This window comes from Poromitra crassiceps, assembly GCF_964638095.1.
Source record: "Poromitra crassiceps genome assembly, chromosome: 25".
Lineage (NCBI taxonomy): Eukaryota > Metazoa > Chordata > Actinopteri > Beryciformes > Melamphaidae > Poromitra > Poromitra crassiceps.
The window spans coordinates 7,667,831-7,690,479 of record NC_139649.1 but is presented as its reverse complement, the minus strand read 5'-3'; the positions used below and the strand labels follow the sequence as shown (position 1 = coordinate 7,690,479).

At 45.8% G+C, this 22,649-nt stretch overlaps 1 protein-coding gene across 10 annotated transcripts in view; it reads right to left on the bottom strand.

Annotated features, from left to right (window-relative positions):
• Positions 1–22,649, bottom strand: part of magi1b (membrane associated guanylate kinase, WW and PDZ domain containing 1b) — a 183,034-nt gene that overhangs the window by 97,645 nt on the left and 62,740 nt on the right. For all 10 annotated transcript variants that reach the window (XM_083660739.1, XM_083660745.1, XM_083660742.1 and 7 more), the window contains exon 2: positions 9,595–9,711. In XM_083660739.1, the coding sequence (XP_083516865.1) occupies positions 9,595–9,711 (117 nt within the window). The remainder of the gene's footprint in view (positions 1–9,594; positions 9,712–22,649) is intronic.

The following is a 22,649-nucleotide window of genomic DNA, read 5'->3' as shown; positions in this document are numbered from 1 at the left end:
GTCAAACGGTGGCCAAGTGGCACACAGACTGTGAACGCACGGGTTAAGAATGCATGTGCAGGATTCAATTGTTGTGCTCTGACCCCAGTAGATGCGTGCAATGACCCAAGGAGGGGGTTGGGAAAAGGAGTGAGGGGAGTAAGGTCAAAGAGTGTGAGTGTGTGTGTGTGTGTGTGTGTGTGTGTGTGTGTGTGTGTGTGTGTGTGTGTGTGTGTGTGTATGCGTTAGGGGTGTCAAAAATAATCGATTATAAGATGCATCGCGATGCGGACTTGCACGATTCTGCATCGATTAACAAATATCAAAAATGGATTATTAAAAAAAAAAAAAAAAAAAAAAATTTAATCAAATAAAATAGAATGTAAGTACATGCAGTTGTTTATTTTAATTATGGATCATAATACAATGCAATTCCAAATGCACTTTTATTTTAAAAGTAGCCACACAGTGAGAAAAAAGAAAGTGAGAAAAAATAAATCATGTATTGCGGAAAAAGTGATGCATCGATTCAAGATGCATCGCGATGCATCGCGATGCATCGCGATGCATCGTTTAATCGAATCGAATCGTTGACAGATGAATCGTAATCGAATCGAATCGTGAGGCCAGTGAAGATTCACAGCCCTAGTGTGCGTGCCTGCGTGCGTATTGTTGACATTGTGTCTGATGCAGTAGAAAATATCCTACCATCTAGTGCGGCAATGCATAAACATTCAAGAGTGTTAACAGAATGGTTCAACCATACTTGTGATGTCTTTACCTGCATCCCCCAATACACCCGATGTTGTCTATGTTAACACTAGTCACAAGGAGGTCCTGATTCTAGAGGTAGGCTGTGTTTTTGATCTGTACATGGACCAGGCTTTCCAAGATCAATATTCCAAGTATCAACCACTACTTGAAATTATAACCAACTTTGGGTACAGATGTAGATTCAGTGTGCTCATATTCGGAAGTCTGGGCCATGTACATACATTTACCATTAGTGGTCTGAACATTGCTGGCATGTCTAAGAGCAAAGTCAAACAGCTTTGCTAAATATTGCTCTGTTTCAGCTGGCATAGGCAGCCTGGCTGTGTGGAGGAGAAGGTGCTATGTGCACCCTTAGGTGCCCATGAAATGTCTAACCCGTTATATTTGATTCCCTGTCATTTTAATATAATTTGTGGAAGCAAATAAAGAATTTAAAATGTGTGTGTGTGTGTGTGTGTGTGTGTGTGTGTGTGTGTGTGTGTGTGTGTGCGCGCGCGTGCGCTTGCCTGTTAATATGGTCTTGCTATTTCTTAACCCCTTAGGGTCTGCATCAGTAGCACTCTAAAGTCTGGCCACATCCCACAGCTCATCAATGCAGTCACCTTAATTAAATCAGTGATGTTCCCAAAGAGTGAAGAGGAGTGATTTCATTTGTAAATCACACTGCCTGATAAGGTGTCCCTCCCTGTTGATAAGGTGTGACACGTCCCTGTTGATCCTCTGGAGATACGTCTAATCCCTGTCACAACGAGCAGGTTGATTTGTGTCAGACACACCTTGGCATGCTCACAAAGCAGTGGTTTCATGATGGTCTCAAAATGTGCCCTATGGGGGTCCTAACAAAATTCTCCAGAATTCAAACACACAAATACTGTAAGTCAGTTTCACCAGCCAAATGATGCTACTATAGCAGGGCTGCATCATTATGGCTTTACTAATAATACACGTTCTATCATTGCTGAATTACATGCTTATTAATCTAATCACAATAGACAGTTAACTCACTGTGCACTAGTCTGACTGAAGGGCATCAGTACAAAGCAGGAAGGCTCGGAAGTTGGGAACAAAGTATGAGCTGACATTTCTGTGAAATGGAAGCAAACCATTTCACAGAACGCATTTGACAAAACAGAGTCAGACACAAAGACTCTCTCAGACTCACTCATCTACTCCTCTGCCTCCGTCCTGCGTGTGTGTGTGTGTGTGTGTGTGTGTGTGTGTGTGCGACAGTGTGTGAGTGTGTGTAGCCTATATAAAGGTGCATTTGTGTGGGTTACGTTCGGGCTACGAATGTACGGGACTTACATCACTCAGCCTGTTTGATAACACTCCATTCACTCAAAATAATGATGTGGGCACAAAGAACGTTCCCTGCCAGCACTCATTCAGCCGCTTTTGTTTCCTTAAAACCCCCCATTCTGATCTACCTGCAGCATGCTGGGACCCCCTGTGCCCCATTCCAAATCTAACAGATATGATGTGGTCAACAAAACAGCTGTTTTGTATTGTGTTTTGGCCTGTAGCCCCTCCCTCCTACTATGCAGGTCCTGTATGTGCAGTGTGCACACTATTTGAAAGACATTTAAATGCATATTTATTAGCATAGTATAGCAAAGACAATATAGAGAGGAGACGACTTGTGAGATATGAGTCAGATTTGAATTCAGTGAGTCAACTGAACGTTGAGAACTCAGAGGACAAGCTATATTTCATGCAACGTCTAACAAGAAAACCAAACCAACAGGCATGTGACTGACAGCATCGCCAAAGTGTTGCTGGCAGTTGGTGTGTATGCTGATTATACTTATCAATTGATAATAGTTGATAACTCAACTGACCGGTACAGTATAACAGGATGTGTCTGGAAGGACACGTCCAAGTCTGTTGTTTATCTACCTGCCTTGACAAAAACAACATCTCTTATGTAACACATGGCTACCTACCTACGGACATGCACAAAGACACATTGTACATGTACTTTAACTGACACACACCCTATACTTGCCTGACACAAGTCAACAAAACAACTATGGCTCCTTGGTCTTTGTTCCATTCTTTGTTTGCCATCTTGTGCTGTTGCTCTCATGGCGAGAGAGCATCTCTTTTGTTCAGGTGATACAATGTGGTGGTTGCATCTGTGGATGCAATCTGTAACCGCACAGAAGCAGCGGCAGACAGACTGCTGGCTACACACTGTAGAAACACACACACACACACACACACACGCACACGCGCGCGCGCGCACGCACACACACACACACACACATGCGCGCACGCACACACACACACACACACGCGCACGTACGCACACACACACACACAGACACACACACACACACACACACACACACACACACGCAGACACGCACACACACACACAAACACAAACACACACACGCACACACACGCAGACACGCAAACACACACACACAGTCAGGCAGGCGGTATGCACAGCATTGCCACACAACAGTGCCAGAGCCCCCCCCCCCCCTCCCCATCACCACAACCCGTGTGTGTGTATGTTTGCGTTAGCTAGGCTAGCTAGCTGGCGCCCGCGCTGCTTGTGAGTGTGAGAGTGCGTGAGTCAGTGTTTTGCATCTCTCTCCATCACTACTCTCCCTTTTCCACCCATCCCCCTCTCGTGACCCGCCTCCACCCCGAACGAACCCCACCCCCACCCCACGGCCCCTACCTCCCCCCGCCCCCCCCCCGCCCTCCTCCAAGCCGTCCTCTTAGCCTATATACGGTCCAATCGTCTGTGCTGTGCGCCCCGCCATTCATCACACACACACACACACACACACACACACACACACACACAGACACGCAGGCGCATGCCCACACACACACACACACACACATACGCACGTGCGCGCCTCTGCAAACCTCATTTGGGAAGCGAGGAAACAAGCCATCAGCAGCATCACAACAACCACACAGCAGCATACAATAGAGCTACTTGCCTGGATGCAGGACTCAGAGACACCAGAGTAGTATCTCCCTCGCAGGCTTTGCAGGCAGAGAATGCTGCTGCGCTTTAAGCAGGTGTCAAACAAACAGAGCAATCCTCTCTTTTCTTCCTGCTACCACTCCGATCGCTGACAACTGGCAGTGGTGGGGGGAGGGGGGGGGAACAGGGGGGAGCGAGACGGAGAGAGAGAAACAGATAGAGAGACAGAGAGAGAAAGGGAGCAGCAGTGGCAGCGAGAGGACGAGAGGCAGCGGTGTCGTGAGCGAGCGGGGAGGGGAGGGGAGGGGAGGGGGGGTGGGAGTGAGAGCAGGATAGAGGGGGTGGAGGGGTGGAGAGGGGGGGATAAACGGAGAGATCGGGAATGCTGAGCTCGCGGACGGCGCGACCGCACGGGAAGCCGACGGACGCCTGGGGAGACGAGGGAAGGGAAGGGGGGCGTTGTGGTGTCAGATTTTTAACGGGGTTACGAGGGGAGCTGTGAGGAGGGAATTTGGACAACTTGAAAAGGTCCATGTTCTACACTGCTCAATGTATTCTTGTATAGTAGTGATACATACTGTGTGTAAGGTCAACTGTCCAACCGTGTGTGTGTGATCTCCTGTTGTTCCTTCTTCACCTGTCATCTCAGCATCGATGAAATTCCTTCCTGTACTTTGCGAATAATAATAATTAATAATTCTCAAAACAGGAAGGGTGCAGCATGGAAAGCGCACCACCACCAAATTGTTCTATGAAAGTTAGAAAGAGTAAAATATTCGGTGCACCATCTGTTCTGTTTTGATGTCGTGTCTAATTTGAGGAAAACGGCTGATCACACATGTTGATGAGCATCTTGATGTTGTGGCCTCCTTAAATGGCCTAATGGCCTGCATTTATATAGCGCTTTTATCCAAAGCGCTTTACAATCAGTAGGTAGTCTACATTCACCCATTCATACACCGATGGCGGCAGGCTGCCACGCAGGGTGCCTACACACCATCGGGAGCAAGGAGGGTTAAGTGTCTTGCCCAAGGACACAACGACAGCAGCTGGGAGGGAGCGGGGATCGAACCGCCAACCCTTGCGTCATTGGCCGACCCGCTCTACCTCCTGAGCTAAAGCCGCCCCCTATGTTATTAGAGGACATTTGTGAAGGCAACAGTGAACATGGGGAAAGTGTTGGGTCCTGTCTGTCTCCACACATTTCACTAACATGCCAAACTGCTCCTGTATGGGAAGAGAACACAGAGGTGTGCAGCATTGATCCAGTTGATGGGTCAATGATAAGCAACACACCCTCAGTACAGGTTCCTGTTGTTTCAAAATAAAGTTACCTCCGCAAAGGAAGTGATGTTTTCCGTACCGTTGGTTTGTCTGTCTATTTGTTTGTCAGCAGGATTAACTACAGCACTGCCCCAATGCTCATGAAACTTTGCGGAAGGGTCGACGTGGAAGAACCCATTAGATTTTGGAGTGGATCCAGAACCAACTCACGAACACGCCTCAAAGAGAAAGCAATATTGGCCTTGGCGGAGGTCTGCGCTATCCGAGTGCCCTTCTACTTAATGATATGGAATGACTTTGAATATGATTCTCCCAAAAGCTATTTTCAGCGTCAGTGACTTCCACTGGCCTGGTAAACAAACTTCTTCTTATAATACCACAACATTCTCAACACTATAGTACAAGTACTTTTGGAACGGATGGACGAACCATAAAGACTTCCTATTAAAAACTCAAGTGTCCTCTTAACAGCACAGGTGCACGCACATGCAGACTTGGTTGAGCTCCAGGACAGGGGACACACTTCAAGCAGCTCTTCCCAGGCCACAGAAGAGCTGGGTGGGCAGGAGGAGTCCGGACCAGCACCCTACTTTGCATCCTGTCACATCCACATCCAGGGTTTTTCCTGCGTACGATTCCAAAGCATTGATTGATGGTGCATGCAATCACTCTGTGTGTTCCAGCATTGGAATTTTTACATATTTACATTTACAAAATGCCATCACCTCTCACCATCTCTGCCCCATTATGAGGCCTGTCTACAGAGATTTGCACTGGATTAGAGTGTGGGGTAAGTTTGATTTAGAGGTTTTTAGAGCGAGTCGGTTATTTTCTGTGAGACAGCTTTAAAACCCGGCACGTTGGGTGTGTCGAGGTAAAATACCAGCGCACAAATCAAGCTCGCCTGTCTCATTCTGTGTGTGTATTCAGCACGGAGCTCTGCCAATCACTGCCATGTAATTTGAGTCTAAATAAAAGGACTACATTATGGATGGATTATTTTAATTGGTCACTCCTGGGTCTAGGTCAAAGGAGGCAAGGTAGAGCCAGAAAACACAATGTCAGGAAAAGACAGACAGGTGGGATTGGCGTTGTTAGGTTTGGTTATACAAGTGATCGTTTATTCAAAGGGGGAAAACAGCCAAACTCAGCTCGCTGTGTTCTGGAGAGCTGACCAGAGGCATTTTTTTTTCTATTTGTTTGGGCTACTGAATGTTAAATGCATAAAAACCATTTCCCTTCACTCAAAACCGATTTTTAACCTGAGACATAATTTCCCTTAAATGTGAGAACATAATAGCTATTTCAAATAAGATTTTGAATTTGTGCATTGAATTTGAATATATTTTACTACAGTGATGGTGCATAGCAGACTCTGCCAGTCTCACTCATTTGCTTCCTACAATGTACGTTATGTTGAAACAGACTGCTGTTGAAAAGTGTTTAACATTAAAGAGTTAAAGAATTACTGACTAGTACAACAGGACATGTACGTGCACACCAGGAAAAGCCCTACACACACACACACGCACGCACACGCACACACACACACACACACACACACGCACGCACGCACACGCACACACACACTTCTCCATCTGTCTGTCCACCTGCTTGGTGTCCATTAATCACACTTAGACAAACAGCCGTCCACAGCGCTCTGACCGGCCGTCACACACTGACCTCTCCTAAACACAGGCTGTCACAGCCAACACATCTCCATCCTACAGAGACACTTGATGTGTTGGCTTGGACTTTTCCTGACTTTTTTCCCCCCTGGACTGTGAGCATTGTTCCCTGTGGCAGACCATAGAGACACTGCGGAGCGCGTCATCATTCAGAAGCCACGCCCAAAACGGGGGGAAAACAGAAACCCCCCCCCCCCCTCCAATCCTGGCGTTCTCCTATGTCGCGTGCATGGTTGCGTGTTGCACAAAAAGATCGTATATACGGAAGATGAACACTCCAACTTACTTCCTTGACAGCTAGATCCACATTTTTCTTCTCGCCAATTCTCAATGGCTTCCTTATTTTGCTCAGGAGTACAAAAAAACTTTAACTGTGATTTTTTTTACATTTGTTGTCTGCGCAGCCCCACCACACAACAGCTTTTAGCTATGTTTAATTCAAGGAAAATGACGCTGGTCTATGCGAGTGAACGGAGCGATTTCCCCCTTGATGGGCGTGGCCTATTTCATTTTTTGCAACGGAAAAGGATTCACAAATGTACGTAATAGTCCAGTGAGAGAGACAGTTTACTCCCTATGAGAGAAGAGCATAACAACTCAAACTTTACAGTCCCATAAAGCATATAGGGCCTGGGGAACACCACCTTCATGCTTTGTTTACTGCTAACAACACCAGGGTTTTACTGGTGTGTATAGAAGCTCCTGGTGATTAAAACTGCCCATTATGAGCAGACCCCCACCCCGCAGCAGTATCTGGATGACATATGGCCGTGGAGGTAATGCAGATAAACCCCCTTGAAAAAGCCCCCGGAAAATACAGACCGTCATTTGCGTGAGAGGGTCATGAATAAACTAATTGGAAAGCCAACGGATGAGAACTATTAGGGGCAAAGCAAGGATTTGGGTGAAAAGAGAATTCAAAAATTAACTGCAATCAAAAAAATTGCAATATCTCCACTGGCTTTTTGGAAAATGTACGGCGTAGAGATATGGAAAAAGAAAAGTAATTACCGACGAAACAAGTTGTTCAAAGTCGTGGTCACGTCGACGTACTTTGAAATTACATTTTTGGGGAAGCGGCTATATTAGTATCAGTTAAAACTTTCTGGTAAAGCAAACGCTTTTGCGGCAAAGTGTATAGCACAAAGAAAAACGCTCACAAATGGAACAACTTCCAAAAAAAAAAATCAGAAAATGGTCAAACTACTCCCATTTATGTCTGACATAGGTGCTGCTAAAGACAGCAAATATCTCGATTAAGCACTTAATAACCTATCTTGGCAATATTTCCTTGTTTAGGAGTAATTTAACACTCTTGCGCTTCACTGTGGGATAGCGTCATTGTATGTGTTGACAGACGAGACAAAGGTGTAAGAGAGGCGACGATGTGGCGTTGGTTATGTCCAAAGGGGTGTCGGGGCGTTTAAATGTATTTATTAACTAATGAATTAATTAAAAAGGCAGAGAAAGATATTGCAGAGAGCTCACGTACAAAGAACAGTCATTGTTACAGGTGGACCTGCATCTCTCTGTCTCTCTCTTGAATATAATCAGAGGGGAATTCCATCTTCAATATCAGGATGATGATAATAAGCTTGGCTCTAATTGGTCGACACAACTGGATTCAGCATCCAGGAGTGGAGGAGGGGGGACATTAAGAGGGGCGTCACCCATCGTTCATCCATCTATTCCTTCCAGTCTCTATCAGTTCCTCTGTTCCCCTACAGAGGGACGTGCAACTGTAGCACATCTCTTGCTCTGTGCCGTCTAACATGAAGTACCGTTGTTATTCACAGACTGAGAAATGCCATAACGGCATTAACGCTACGATGCCACCACATCCGTATAGGCGTCAATGTCGTCTTTACTTCTTCTTTTTTTTCATAGCAGGGAAGCGCGAGACACTTCAAATATCCTGCTCGCTCCTTTGTGCCGCAGCAGTTACGACAGAAGTGCAACATCAAAACGCAAACGCGCCTTCAGATCTTCGCTGTATCGACAGTCAGAAATGGAGGGGGAAAAAAACCCTCAAAGATGCAGGCCTGCGTTCCTGGATTACAGGGCCAGCAGCTTTGCTCTGCTACAGGAGATAGTGGGGAGTGATAGAGGGTGTGTGGGGACTTGGATGAAGCCGTAGCCGTAGCACGTTTAATCATCGGCTCTATTGATCCCGCGGACGGGAGAGACTACTGGCCTATCGATCAGACAATATTGGTGAAAGCAAATATCAGGCTGATTGAATGGACACAGAGGGTGGGGTTGTGGCTGTCTCCGGCTCTACTCGTCATCAGCTTGAGACGGGGACAGAAGAGTCCATTTTGGGATAGAGAGCGATGATCCATGATCCATCCACAGCTGGAAGTACACAGGTTTATTTCCGAGGGAGGATATGAAGTCATCGACTTGGCAACTTGTGTGACCACTAATGGTCATCAAAAAGGCAACGTGAATCATGCATGGCTTAGAGTGACATAATCAGGATTAATCGGATAACCATTTAAATATGTGTGTGTGTGTGTGTGTGTGTGTGTGTGTGTGTGTGTGTGTGTGTGTGTGTGTGTGTGTGTGTGTGTGAATCGGTTACCCTCCATCAATACATGGATGTGTAACTGCTCAGGCCTGCAGTGAACATATTGCTTGCTCGTGCTGAACCTCGCCAAAGAGCTGTTTGTTGCAGGTGCAATTTCCCCAGGGTGTGCAGCAAATAAATGACAGTCATTTGAGCTACAATAAGGTTCCTGCTAGAAGAACTCACATGAACAAAAGAGGAAGAAGGCTGCATGGGGCAAGGCAGCGCAGCATCAGGAAATGAAGACACAGCTAGTAGAAGGATGACAGGAGGCAGAGAAGAAGGCAGAGCAGAGGATGGAGAAGATGAGGAGGAGGAGGAGGAGGAGAGGGACACAGTCCTGCACTCACAAGGCACGGCGTGGCGGTAGAGGTTGTCTCGGATGGTCTGCTGCAGCTCGTGGTCGGCCGAGGACTTCTGGAAGCGCTGGCTCAGGTAGAGCTTCAGGTCCTTGTTCAGCTTGTTTCCTGTCGGCGGGGGGACACAAACAGGAAGACAAAACATCAATCAATCAATCAATCAATCAATCAGTTTAATACATGTCCCAGAAGGGCACTTTGGTTCACATCAGACAGTAGTGGAAATTACAACATCATTACTAATTTGATAGTAGTAATGAAGGCACACTTCAGAATTGAGATACATTATTACTAGTTTGAAAAAGTAATAAGGCACACTTCAATATTATACAATACATAAACATTTGTTGCATTATGTACAGATGTTGGTAAACGGCATCAAAACAACTCAAATCCAAAATGGCCTCTGCTCTGCTTTCTTTTACTCCTGCGCATTTCAGTCAAAACAGCGAGGCTAGCGGGCGAAAGAGCATCGGAACGACACTGTTATGATTATGATTCACAGTGACGTGTCAAACGGCCCCACAGTTTGTCTCCTGAGAAAGATATACACACGTTTAGCTCGCAAACACAGCAAACGCTCAAAGCCGGGCGGGGCGCGTCGGGTGCTCCACAGCGAATCGTACACCTGCCATTGTCACTCGGAGGGGTAGCTGGCTCCAGGCTCTCCCTCTCTAACAAACTATGCCTGGCCAAATCTAAGCTTGCTAGTAGTACTACGCCTGGCACCGTGGACCAGCCCCCCCCACCACCAGGCCATCTGGACCTCAGACACACATTAGGCTACTGAGGGTGTCTGTGTGTGCGTTTCTGCACGTGTGTCGGTTGTTTGTATCCCTATCTACATGATTGGAGATTAAACACATACAGGTACTATGCTGATACAAGGGGGGGGGCACTACAGAAATACCCAATCACAAAACTGCGCTACGGAACACCAAAAACCCATCTTATATGTATTTCATGCACGTTTTGCATATGTCCCATTAATTATCATACACATGATTTATCTACAATCTTTGCATGGGCGCCGAGACCATTTTCGGTCGTCTTGGGCAAAGAACCAGCCATAAAAGGCCCTGGATTCTGTTTCCATGGCAACAGTGTGTCTGTGTGTGTGTGTGTGTGTGTGTGTGTGTGTGTGTGTGAGTAAGAGAGAGAGAGAGAGAGAGTTTAGAAAGATGATTGAGATTGTTAGCATAGTAACAGACAAGCTGGCTGGCAATAAAAACACAATGGAGGCACAACATGCACAAGTCAGCCACGTCTGTCAACACGGGTCTAGTAAATATGGCTGCACACACAGGCACCATGTGACCGCTTTTCACTTCACTGTGCGACCCCAACTTTAGCCACTCCATCACACGCCAAGACACAAGAGCCTGGTGGAGAGACTGAGACATGCTGACACTGCACACTGATCAGATCCATGTGCTCTGGTTTAGAGGCGGTCAGGCTCACATTGTGTGACTGAGATGTCAACATGCAACTTCGGCGACAACATAAAGAGACATGCACAGAAGGAAGTAGGAATACACTGATTTAAAAACACAAAACATATTTTCTGGCAAAGAGTGGATTCAGGGGACAGACTCATAAAGTCGTCTGCTTAGGTGCAGTTTCCCCCCCCAGAGTTTAGTCTTAAAAAGAAGAAGAAAAAAGTAATCAAATAAGTTAAGTACTCTCTTAATTTTAAACTGCTTTGCTGCTGTCCTGTGCCTGTCTGCGCGGCCGCTGTTTGAGGAAGTCTGGATGGACTCGCTCGCTTCTTGGAGTTTTGGTTGAGAGAAGCTTTTGCGATTCTGGTCATATTTATGCTGCGTGTTTCAAAGTGTGTTCCACCTGTAATCTATTATGCAAATTTGCAATCCCGCATCGCCAGCAATCAGCGCGAAAACGAAAGCGTTTTCCCCCATCCATTTTCATGAGAATGGCTGGGGTGAGAATGGCGTGACAAGTTAAAAAAATGCTTGCCTTCCTCTAGTCAGGAGAGCACTGTTGCCACTTAGTGGGTCGGTGGAATGGGTTGTAAACGTTCGGTGGCTCCAATAATTATATAAGAGATGTAAAAGGGTTAGATGCACATCCCACGGTCAAAAAAAAAAAATTCATTTTTTTGACGTATTAATACGTCATTGGCAGTCAACCGTTGGATTATTTTTGACGTATTAATACGTCAATGGCAGTGAACGTGTTAAATTTGTTCTTACATTTTTTTCTTAACTTTAACATAACCTTCATCTTGTTGCAGTGAGAAGGTAAGGCAGCAAATTCATTCATTCCTTTCAACACATTTGAACAATTAAGTAGGTATTAATAGTTTTACTAACTGTCTATATCTACATTTTAGATTTTTTATTGTCAAGCTTAGCTAGCTAGCCCCCAGACTGTAGAGGTTGGTTATTAACAGTTTGCATTAGCCGATAACAAACGGTGTGTTTCTCAAGCTTTAACCTAGCAAACAACATTACTGTTTTAGAATTTTAGAAGTTCATAAGAGATGAGACTATTCTTAGGAAAATATTGGGGAATGGCACTAATGAGCCTTCTTTAGAACTTCCTCAAACGTCTTAATTGCTTTCTTAAAAGATCTATCTTACGGACACTTTTGTCAAACCACTTCATATAATAGCTTAGTAGTCTATATACCAACCTTAAGACAAGATATGGGCATTTGGTCAGCACTGTGTGAGGAAAGCTTGATGCCCCGCCCCACTGTCTAAGCTCTTCCTGGGAGGCGCTCTGGTCTGGCCCTGGCACTGGCCCTGGCACTGGCCCTGGCCCAGGTTGTAATCCTCACAACAGGTCACAAAGCCCACAGTCAGGCCAACAGAGAGCCTAACAAACACACCCTGATGTGCTCTGCTACACACTCAGTACTGGAGAGCAATGGCAGCCCTCAGTAGCAGACCTCGAGGTGATGTGCCAGTGACTGCCTGCCTGACCCTCTGCCTGAAGCTGGGATTTGCCAATCTGCACCATAACACACTCCAACATGCTCTACACAAGAGGTACCCAAGAGGACTGAGGGAGAGACACTATTATGGCATCAGCCACTAACTCAGGAAAGAGCTTAGTTGGTATCAAACCTAAATTGGGACTTCAGAATTGTCATTTGAGTAGAATAACAGTAGAAATACTGCTGGAATGAACAGTAGATTTGATAGCACGGTCAGAATTGTGAATTGTGATGCTGGTCAAATGTGCCTTCGGTGGATAAATCAATAAAGGTCATCAGTGGCAGATCGCACTCGACGACAACTTTTTGTGAGAATAACATTTGCATGTCTCAGTTACATACAGTCTTTGCTGCCAGTTCAGATCTACAGTCATTGTACTGTATGTAGCACTGGAAATTATAACCGTTGCTTTCTGAGCTTTCGGCTTCAGGACATCATCACAGCATGCCTTTTGCACGTTTGCATCGATTCCTAGCTACTCAACATAAATCAATAATAAAAAGTAAAAAAGTTAATTTTGGACCCTAGCAGTGTTTAAGAAAGCTACGTGGTAGATCAGTTGAGTGCCGACACGAGCACCTTTAAAGGGTCATTACACAAGATTTGATTGGGTTACGTAGATCCTGTCCTCCCCTCACCCTCTCTTCGTCTCTCTTTATCTTGATGGAACAACGATGCTTTAAAGAAAATGAACAGAGATCCTTCACGGGGCGGCACAGTGTGAATGACAGGACCCTGAAGGATGGCCTGATTGATAAACGAGGGGAAAGGCAAGCAATCACTTAGGGACGTGTCGATTAAGCCGGAGAGAGCCATCTGTCCTCCCTCCTGTACCGGTGTGCTTTGCAATCGCTAAGTGCTGACCCGGAGTAGCAGGCGAGCTACTGATCTGCGTCTTGTGTCAATACGGACACTGTATTCATTAGCAGGAGAGATGTCCGAGGCCCACCGGAGGAATGGGAAGCAGTAGCACGAGTATCCCCCTGGGACCAGTAAGCCAGTGTAGGCAGGCAAGTCAAGAAGAGCTTCCAGAAACATGTGTTTAAGCAGCTGATGGTATGATATACATGCATATAGACTAGAGACACTGCGTAACGCGTCATCATTCAGAAACCACGCCCAAGACGGGGGAAAACACAAACTCCTGTCCAATCCTGGCATTCTCCTATGTCACGTGCATGGTCGGGTGTTGCACCAAAAGATCGTATATACGGAAGATGAACACTCCAACTTACTTCTTGACAGCTAGATCCACATTTTTCTTCTCGCCAATTCTCAATGGCTTCCTTGTTTTGCTCAGGATTACAAAACAACTTTAACTGGTGATTTTTTACATTTGTTTTCTGTGCAGCCCACCACACAACAGCTTTTAGCTATGTTTAATTCAAGGAAAATGACGCTGGTGTGTGGAAATGAACGGAGCTCTTCCCCCGTGATGGGCGTGGCCTATTACATGCAGTGTCTCTATACATGCATCCAGTCTGTGATGTGTCTTGTAATGTTGTTGTCCATTGATGTCTGCATTGTCCATGCATGATGTGTCCTCTTTGTGCCCTAGTGTGTATGCTTTTATTGTAGGTGTACCTGTTGTACCTGTGTACCTGTTGTACCTGTGTACCTGTTGTACCCGTGTACCTGTTGTACCTGTTGTACCTGTTGTAAATACTGCATGTTCTGCATTAGTGTCATGCTATGCTTATTTGTGCCTTTGTTTTCTCTGCATGCCATTGGTCTAACCAGTCTTTTATGTTTTATTGTATCTTCTGAGTCACTAGTATTTGTTTGATCTTGTAACACATGCATTTTAATTTTTTGAAATTTCAGGCTGCCCTGCAACATCTGGCCAGGGACAGCAGATGGAAACTAGCCAGTCCAGGCTAACTCTGGCTCACTTACAGTTTTACTGTTGATTGGTGTGCATTGTCCCTGTGAAATAAACTAATAAATGAAATGAAATATCATTATGTATTATTAGCAAAAAACTGTTTGGCTGCAAATAATAGTCTGACAGTAGAAGGTTGAATGGCTATATAATGTATGTTGTTCCTAAGAAGCAGGTTGACAAAATGCTAACATGGCAAATTGTGGATTCTCTTTGGGTCACCCTCATGGAACAGTTGCCTAATGAATTCTCCAGAACATCCCACATATTTTTCACATCAGTCAAATGTCCGTCTGTCTGTCTGCCACACTGCCCTCTTTTCTTGTTACTGCCCACAAAAAGAATGTTAACGAGCTTCAAAACACTTCATGCACTCACAAGGTGTGGAGGCTAATTGACCGCTAGCTTTGGGTTGGCTTCTAGCAAAGTGTTGGCTAGGAGCAAAGTATGCATGTGGTCCAGAGAGCTAACTCAAACCATAATGCTCTGTGGCTAACCCAACACTTCATAATCCTGATTTTGGTATAAGGTCAAATACCATTCCAGCATATTTCCCGTCTCTCGTCTCGCTTTGCTGTCCACTATTGCAAACAACTCTGCTGACTACTTCGAAAATCCTTTAGCTGCACCCGCAAGGTGTGGATTTCAAGCTTTGGGTCGGCTCCTCCAAAACCATCGGGTCAAGACTGGTCAGTCCAGAGTGTTGGCTGGCGTGGAGCACAATTCTCTGTGGATGCTCTACCAGCAATCTGTTACCTAACTTCTCCACACACACACACACACACACACACACACACACACACACACACAGGTCAAAGGTCACGGTTTCACCTCTACTTAAGCCTGTAAAGCAGATAGTTAGCCTGCAACCCACTGCCGAGTATATTAACACCATAAGCCCACTAAGTGCTACTATATAGCCTGGGCACCATGTTATTCCTATACACTATAATGATGACAGAACAGAACATGCTGGCTCTGATGGCAAACAAAAAAGCCATTATAGTCATCGTGGCAACCTGAACGTGGACCAACTTGCCTGAGGCCAGTGGTTCACAAACTCTTTTGTCTTGTTTGTCTTTCCATTTACCCCTTTGTCTCAAGTAGCCCAGTTTGCGAACCACTGCCTTAGGCCAACTTAAAACAGTTGAAACATATACATGCTGTTTAAACCTAGACTGTCCTTGTTGTAGTTGAGAATAGTTTATTTCCCCATCTGCAAACACTTTAACAACATATTATGTACCATAATCAAATGTGCTCACTCAACTTTGGGTCCCTCTTCATGATCTCAATCGCTGCCTTTGTTTGGCAACCACAAGATTCTGTTAGAGATGAAACCGTATGGACATTTCATATCACGATTATATGATACTGAAAGCTGTAGTTCCTTGAATAGCCAGTTGGCTGCTGGACCCAAAAGGGAGTTGTTCCCGTTCACCCCAATGTTAAAATGCCCCACTTTGTAACAGGATGAAGCATGTTTACAGCCTGGGCCAAAACATAGCTAGCTAATAGCTAACACCTTTCATAACAACAACTATACGGGGGGTGAATTTTTACATAACTCACCTGTTTAGAGTAAAATAAACGATAGAAAAGACTATGTTTTGGGGGTGATTGACAGGTCACCTGTCCAGTGATCGCACAGCTTGCCGATCATGGGACCAATATCAGGCGGATCTGCCGCTCTGGGAAACCCCCTCCCATCTTTGCGTGAGCTGCGCAAGGACCCCAAGATGGTCACATGCTGGCTTCCAAACGGCAGTCTAAAAAACCAACGGTAGGCTTGGTCCATATTCTTTTCTGTGGATGCTTGACTCACAGTGAAGAGATGGCAGACAGATAACAGGCCTGTGTGGAGGAGAGCAAAGGAATAACAGCATGGGCCAGCGACCACCCACCCAAATCCCTCCAAACAGAGCCCACCTGCCACAGACTTTCCATAAGCCCCCTCTAAAACCAGCAAGATTTTCAAAAGGAGGCACGCAACCCGTGGCAGAAGGGAGGTGGGGAGAGAAGAGAAGAGGTTTACATGGGGATAGAGAGAGAGAGAGAGAGAGAAGAGAGAGGGAAAGAGTGAGAGGTGGAGACGAGGGAGAGAGACAGAGACAAGGAGAGAGAGACAGAGACAGAGACAGGGAGAGAGAGACAGAGACAGAGACAGGGAGAGAGAGACAGAAGGCTCTTTCACACCGGCCTTGAAAGCCGGAAAATGCACGGAAAATAGGATTCGCGCCTCCGATGTGAAAGTCGTGAATGCGCTTTGGTGGACAATTGTTTTACGCCTTTTGTCCCGCGACGGGAGGTAGTAACAGCGCCGGGTTACCTGGCAACCCGCCTCCACTTGAAAGGTCGTCGCAGCGAGCCGGAAAAGGTGGGAATGGTCAGCTCATTCATAAAAAAATTACAGGGGAAATCACCTCATGTGATCAAGAAAAGTGCAGGAGTGAAAGTAAAAAAAGTAGCCTATACAATCATGACTGCAGGGACGCCAGGAGGAATGCTCTGTGCGGTTAGGCTTTATGCTCAAACGATGTTGACATTAGTAGGTAGGCTACAATTAACGGATATAATAATAAGCTTCAGAGGGCTATAGCTGTCTGTGGCGAGTTGGTCTGACTCAGACCAGGTTATTCCCTCTCGAAATCAGCTCTGTGCATTCCCTTACAAAAACTACTAACGTTATTACCGGTAGTCATGTGCATTTATAGCCTATACTATTCCCCCGACGAACGTTATGCAGACTGCAGCTGTTTGATATGCGGGCGGTCGTGTATCGTTTCAATTTTAGTAGGACACCATATCGATCTGCCCGCCCACCTTGCGAGTGCGGCGGCGGAGCCCGTTTTGGCGAGTCCGCCCACCATGCGAGTGCACCTATCCTCTCCCAGCTCAGCGGACTAGGAGAAGGAGGGAGGGAAGTATTGTTGTTGAATTAATTCGTTCATCATACAGTAGCCTAGGCTACACTAACCTATGAAAATATTTATTTGGGCTAGGAGGAGCTGGAAATCCCTCCGCTCGCCTTTCAATCCGGGAGCAGGGGATTTCACCTGAAAGTACACCACAGCACGGGAAAGTGGCCGTGCTGCTTGGCGCTGTGTGAAAGCAATTTCTGTGGCGAGGGTGCGAGCTTTGCGGGACTCCTAAACGGCAATCTTTGCGCGATCTGTGTGTGAAAGAGCCTAGAGACAAAGACAGGGAGAGAGAGACAGAGACAGAGACAGAGACAGGGAGAGAGAGACTGTCACGCAGAAAGCCAGCATCAGAGACAGCCAGACAACACATCAAAATAATTTTAGACACAGCTGAAACGTGAAAAGCTCTGGTAGCTTCCAGGCATCCACCCTCCTCCCTCCCAGCTCTGATCCGGCAGCCAAGGCCCTGCTCAGACATGCAGGGCCAGACGTGGCACCAGCCAGACCCTCCGCTCCGCTGGCACTTGAACATGTGTATATTCACAGCATGGAAAAACCAAACTCCTCTGAAACTCAATCCCCCGGCTCGTAGTGGGAGAGCAACGATCTGACGACTTGGACATGGCAGGAGTCGCAGCAGGCGTGTAGTACGCTCATGACATGCTATGTCATCATTACATCGTGCAGACTAGCGCCAGCAACTTGTCTGACATTCATAACCTGCTACAGCTGTTTCTGCTACATGGATGTCTTTATATGTGGCCTGATTGCGGCTGCTCCTGAAATGAAATCAGTAAATTGAATTTAACTTGCGTATTGTTGAAGTGGAGCTGTGTGGCTGTTGATTCGGGAGCTGGGCACAGGCCAATAATATCCATGCAGGCTCCATGTTATTTACATGTCTTTTCAGACTGGATTAGTTTTGCTGGCTGAGGTCCTGTAATGTAATTTCTACACGCTACACACGTGTTATCGCAGAGGCCCCTATAGGGCTTGTAAGGTATAGCAAACTACTTCCAATATACTGGCCACCGGTGGGCACATTGGGTGGCTACTGGCTACAGTCATCCTCCGAAGACAAAGCACTGGTCTCACTGATAAAGCAGAAACACAGTTATATGCCAGAGTGTCAGTCTGTTTTTGGCTTAGCCAAGTCGCAGTTTGGCACCGGCACCATGTTTGGCCGGGCAGCGAGTGTTGTATCGATGTAGAATACACAAACAGTCTGGCACCCAAGGTAACAAAACAACTTGCCTTTTTACTTCTCCGCAGTTGTCTTTTCATCATCAAGGGACACACACGTCACGAGGCTATAAATAGAACTAAAGTTTAAAAACCCTTCTTCCAGTGGGTTATTTATAGTTACATTTAATTTCTGCAAAGCGGGATGTAGCCTTTAAAGAGAAAAAATGGTTTTCATGATGCCACTCAAACGTGATCTACTGTACTGCTGTGCTGTCAGGCTAAATTTAGTTATGAACAATACAGGCTGTCCAAAATCATCAGCTCTCGTCTTGAGTGAGCAGTACAGCCAGCCATGGCTCTATTTAATCAGATAATCAGGGCTAATCTCTGCTTAATCGCCTCAAATCAGCAGCAGCCAGCTACAGTTAAGTCACATTTTCCTTCACTACTGATCCACGGTCAGATCTTAACCATATTATACTCCCCTATCAGTGTGATTGTGCATCTAAGTCAGAGCGAGGTCAATCTGATTCTTGACCAGTGATTACAGCTCTTGTTATTGTCCATCCAGCTTGTTAAGTAGTAGTCTGAGTGATGCTGTAAGCACTGTGTTTGGGTCTATGGGCGCCAGTGGAACCCGTTGTCAATAGGTTGAATTCGAGGCTCCTGGGACCTGTTAACTAACCGACACGGATGGCACCGCTAGCTCACCTGTCAAGTCGAACATCCTCTGCAGGTGAATCGGTAATTAATTGAAGTATTAGCGACTCAACTAACACGTCTGTATATGTGTAAGCCTGTGTTCCAGCTAGCTTGATTTAATGCTAATCTATTAATTCAGAGATCAAGGTGCAGCTGGAGGCGCAGGCAGGAGGCAGGTGATAGGAAGAGACAAAGCCATGCCAGGAGGATGAAAAGCTCTTTGAATGAAGGGGTACCAAGTCAGTCCCAAACCTTACTGCAGGGATGTGGAGGAGAGACATCTTTCATATTCAGAGAGCATACGTGCTGTGACTGTGTGTGTGTGTGTGTGTGTGTGTGTGTGTGTGTGTAGGTGTGTGTGTGTGTGTATAGTGTGTGTGCAACCCTGTCTGGGCTCAACACTGCCCTCTGTGGTCATCTCTAAGGTGTAACTTGCATCACAGACACACCAATGGCCGGGGCCCTGTCTCCATAGCAACGGCTGTCAGATGAGCATGGAGACCGTGGTGGTGGTGGTGGTGGTGGTCACAGCCTCCATGGTCTGCTGCCCCCCACTGGCCTACTGGGGTATTACACAAACAAAAGCCAGCCTGCCATCCAACATTTCACCCCAAAAACCCTCTCACAATCACAAGCAGAAATGAATAACATGGAGCACTGGAGGAGATGTTCAGGGGATCGGGGGATGACTACTGAATGAGAACTGACAACAAACTGACATGTTGTTTTAAATTAGAATTGCCTAAAATGACATCTACCTGGACTGTATTAAGAACAGACTCATTATCTATCTCTATTGGACCACATAAACAAGGACTTTCACTGGATCACCCAAAAAAAAAAAAGCATAATTGTGGAGAGTTTGACAATCGTGTTGTTCATCAGTTACGTTCAAAAAGTTACTGGTTTTCTATAGCATCATGGTTACTGTCGTGATTTCATATTGTTGAATGTGAGGGAGGTACACAAGTATGATCTCAACCTCAATGACACAGAGTTGTTACCTACTGCAATGCAGGAACACGACGTGCATTCATAGACGCAAGAAATGCATAAACACAAGCAATTTCTCTCCTAGCCCCCCGAGGGAGAGGGACGCAGCTTTCCAATCAATGCTTATATATGGTGTGGTGGAGCTCTAAATTGAGGAGGAAAAGCACTCAGACACTGAAACAGTATTTCTGGGTATGGCTTATGCCTGCACGAGCCGGAACGATCCATTTTCACAGAGGGAAATAACTACTAAACCTTCGGGTCCGCCGCCACAAACTGTAGCCCGTTTTGATCATATCGTCAACACAGGTGCCCTATCAAAAATGAAATGGCTCTTTCTGCAAAATCGTTAAGAGAAATGGCCTCGCTGCATCCACCTGAGGGGAGCAGCCAGCAGCACAGAAAGACTTCCATCTCTCTGCTGTTCGATTAGACGACTTGTTCGTTTAACATCCTGGAGCCGGTGCGGTGTGTGAGGCTTCAATCAGGTAGATTGAGGAACGACAATCATTATACCGCAATTTGTAGTGAAGGGAGGCCGCGGTGAAGCACAGGGGACACGCGCTGGAACTCAACGTGAAAACGAGACGGTGGAACGACAAAAACTAACCATGATCCTTTCCCATCTTCTCATGATTTACTGTGGATGAGTAAAGACGGAAAAGCTTCAGACCCGTGTCAGTCAAGATATTAAAAAAAAACAGTTTTTGTCCCATCTGAAGCGAGCCTACGGTTTGTGTTTGCAGTGTCGTTGACCTGTTTACTATGTTCCAGATTGCTTTCATTGATCGTAGTCTTCCACCCGGGGGGGGGAGAGAATCCTCCCAGGATGCATTTCAGCGTGCGGAGTGCAAAGGGCCGCAGCAGAGACGTCAATTCTCCTGCTGCAATCCATGAGAGACGAGGGCGAGGAGCACATACATGAGCGTTTATATGGCATAATATACGACCATAACTCTGTGTATGTGTGTCACGTGTGTGTGTGTGTGTGTGTGTGTGTGTGTTCTGATGTGTCTGTTGTTGCAGTGTTGACGTTTCACATGCATTTCGCTACATGGTTATTTGCTGATCCCATTTATTTACACAACGGAAGCGCACATCTAATTTGACAAACAGATCAGATCCGCTAGCCAAGGACCCGCACACACAGCATCAACACTAATGTGACACCAGATCAGATCCGCTAGCCAAGGACCCGCACACACAGCATCAACACTAATGTGACACCTGCACGATGATTTATGGGGCGCCGAACACAACACTGCAAGTGAAGTGTGTGTTCCGTGTTATTAATATTCCCGTGACGACACCCGCATATATCGCCCTCTGCGACTGAAGCTCCCTCCAGAGACGCGCGTGTTTGAGAAGATACTGTAAGTAGTAAGTCACTTGCTGCTGCTCAACGAGATGGCTGCAGGTTGGCTCTGCATCGATCATCAACAACTCTGGCTGATGGTTAGTGATCATGGAAACAGTAGGTGTGTGATTTTCAATCCTAATAGTCCTTCACACAGACTAGTCCAATCGATTCAGCTCGACCCCAGACTATGAAAACATGGGATGTTATGAATATGATGGCCCACTAGACACAAGCAAACAACAGCAGAGCTACAAAATGTCCAAAGAATGTGACAGAGCAGCAGTGTTGGGCAAGTTACTTTCAAAATGTAATAGACTACATATTACTAGTTACTTTTATTTGAAAGTAATACGTCACTTTACAATATTACTTTCTGTGTAGAGTAACTTGTTACTTATTACACTACTTTTGCATTACTTTCCCCAAAATAACAGCAACAGCAGAATGACATTGCCACCGTGGAACCATCCCGAAAAATAATTTCAACTGCAACTGAAGTCAGTGTAAACAATCCAAAATTCCAAATTGTATTATTTTCCTTTGTTATTGTCATCTATAGTGGTTATTTGCATTAAAGAAAACACCATTTGAATGGAAATGATTGTATCTTTATTTAAATAGGTGCTTTGATTAAAAAAAAGTAACTCAATTTGTAACTTGAGTTACTTGACAAAGTAACTGGTATAATATGACTGACATCCTAGAAGTAATAAGTTATATTACTGAGTTACTGCTAAAGGTAATATATAACATGTAATATGTTACTTTTGTAATGAGTTACCCCCGACACTGCAGAGCAGAGCAGAACACCATCACCTCAAACAGAGTGGTGGAAAAACACCGAAGTAGATCTTTCCTTAGATGTGCAGACCCTCTCAGAGGGGATCTGCCCGGCTAATCATGTGATTATTGGCTGATTGAATCATAGGCCGGTGGGACAGGAGTATTTCAGACTGTTAATTATCTGTCAATCATGGGCTCTCCTCATTGGCAGGCACCCTTACAAGACCAATGGGAGCATTCGTTTCCGGCGACAGGCCAGG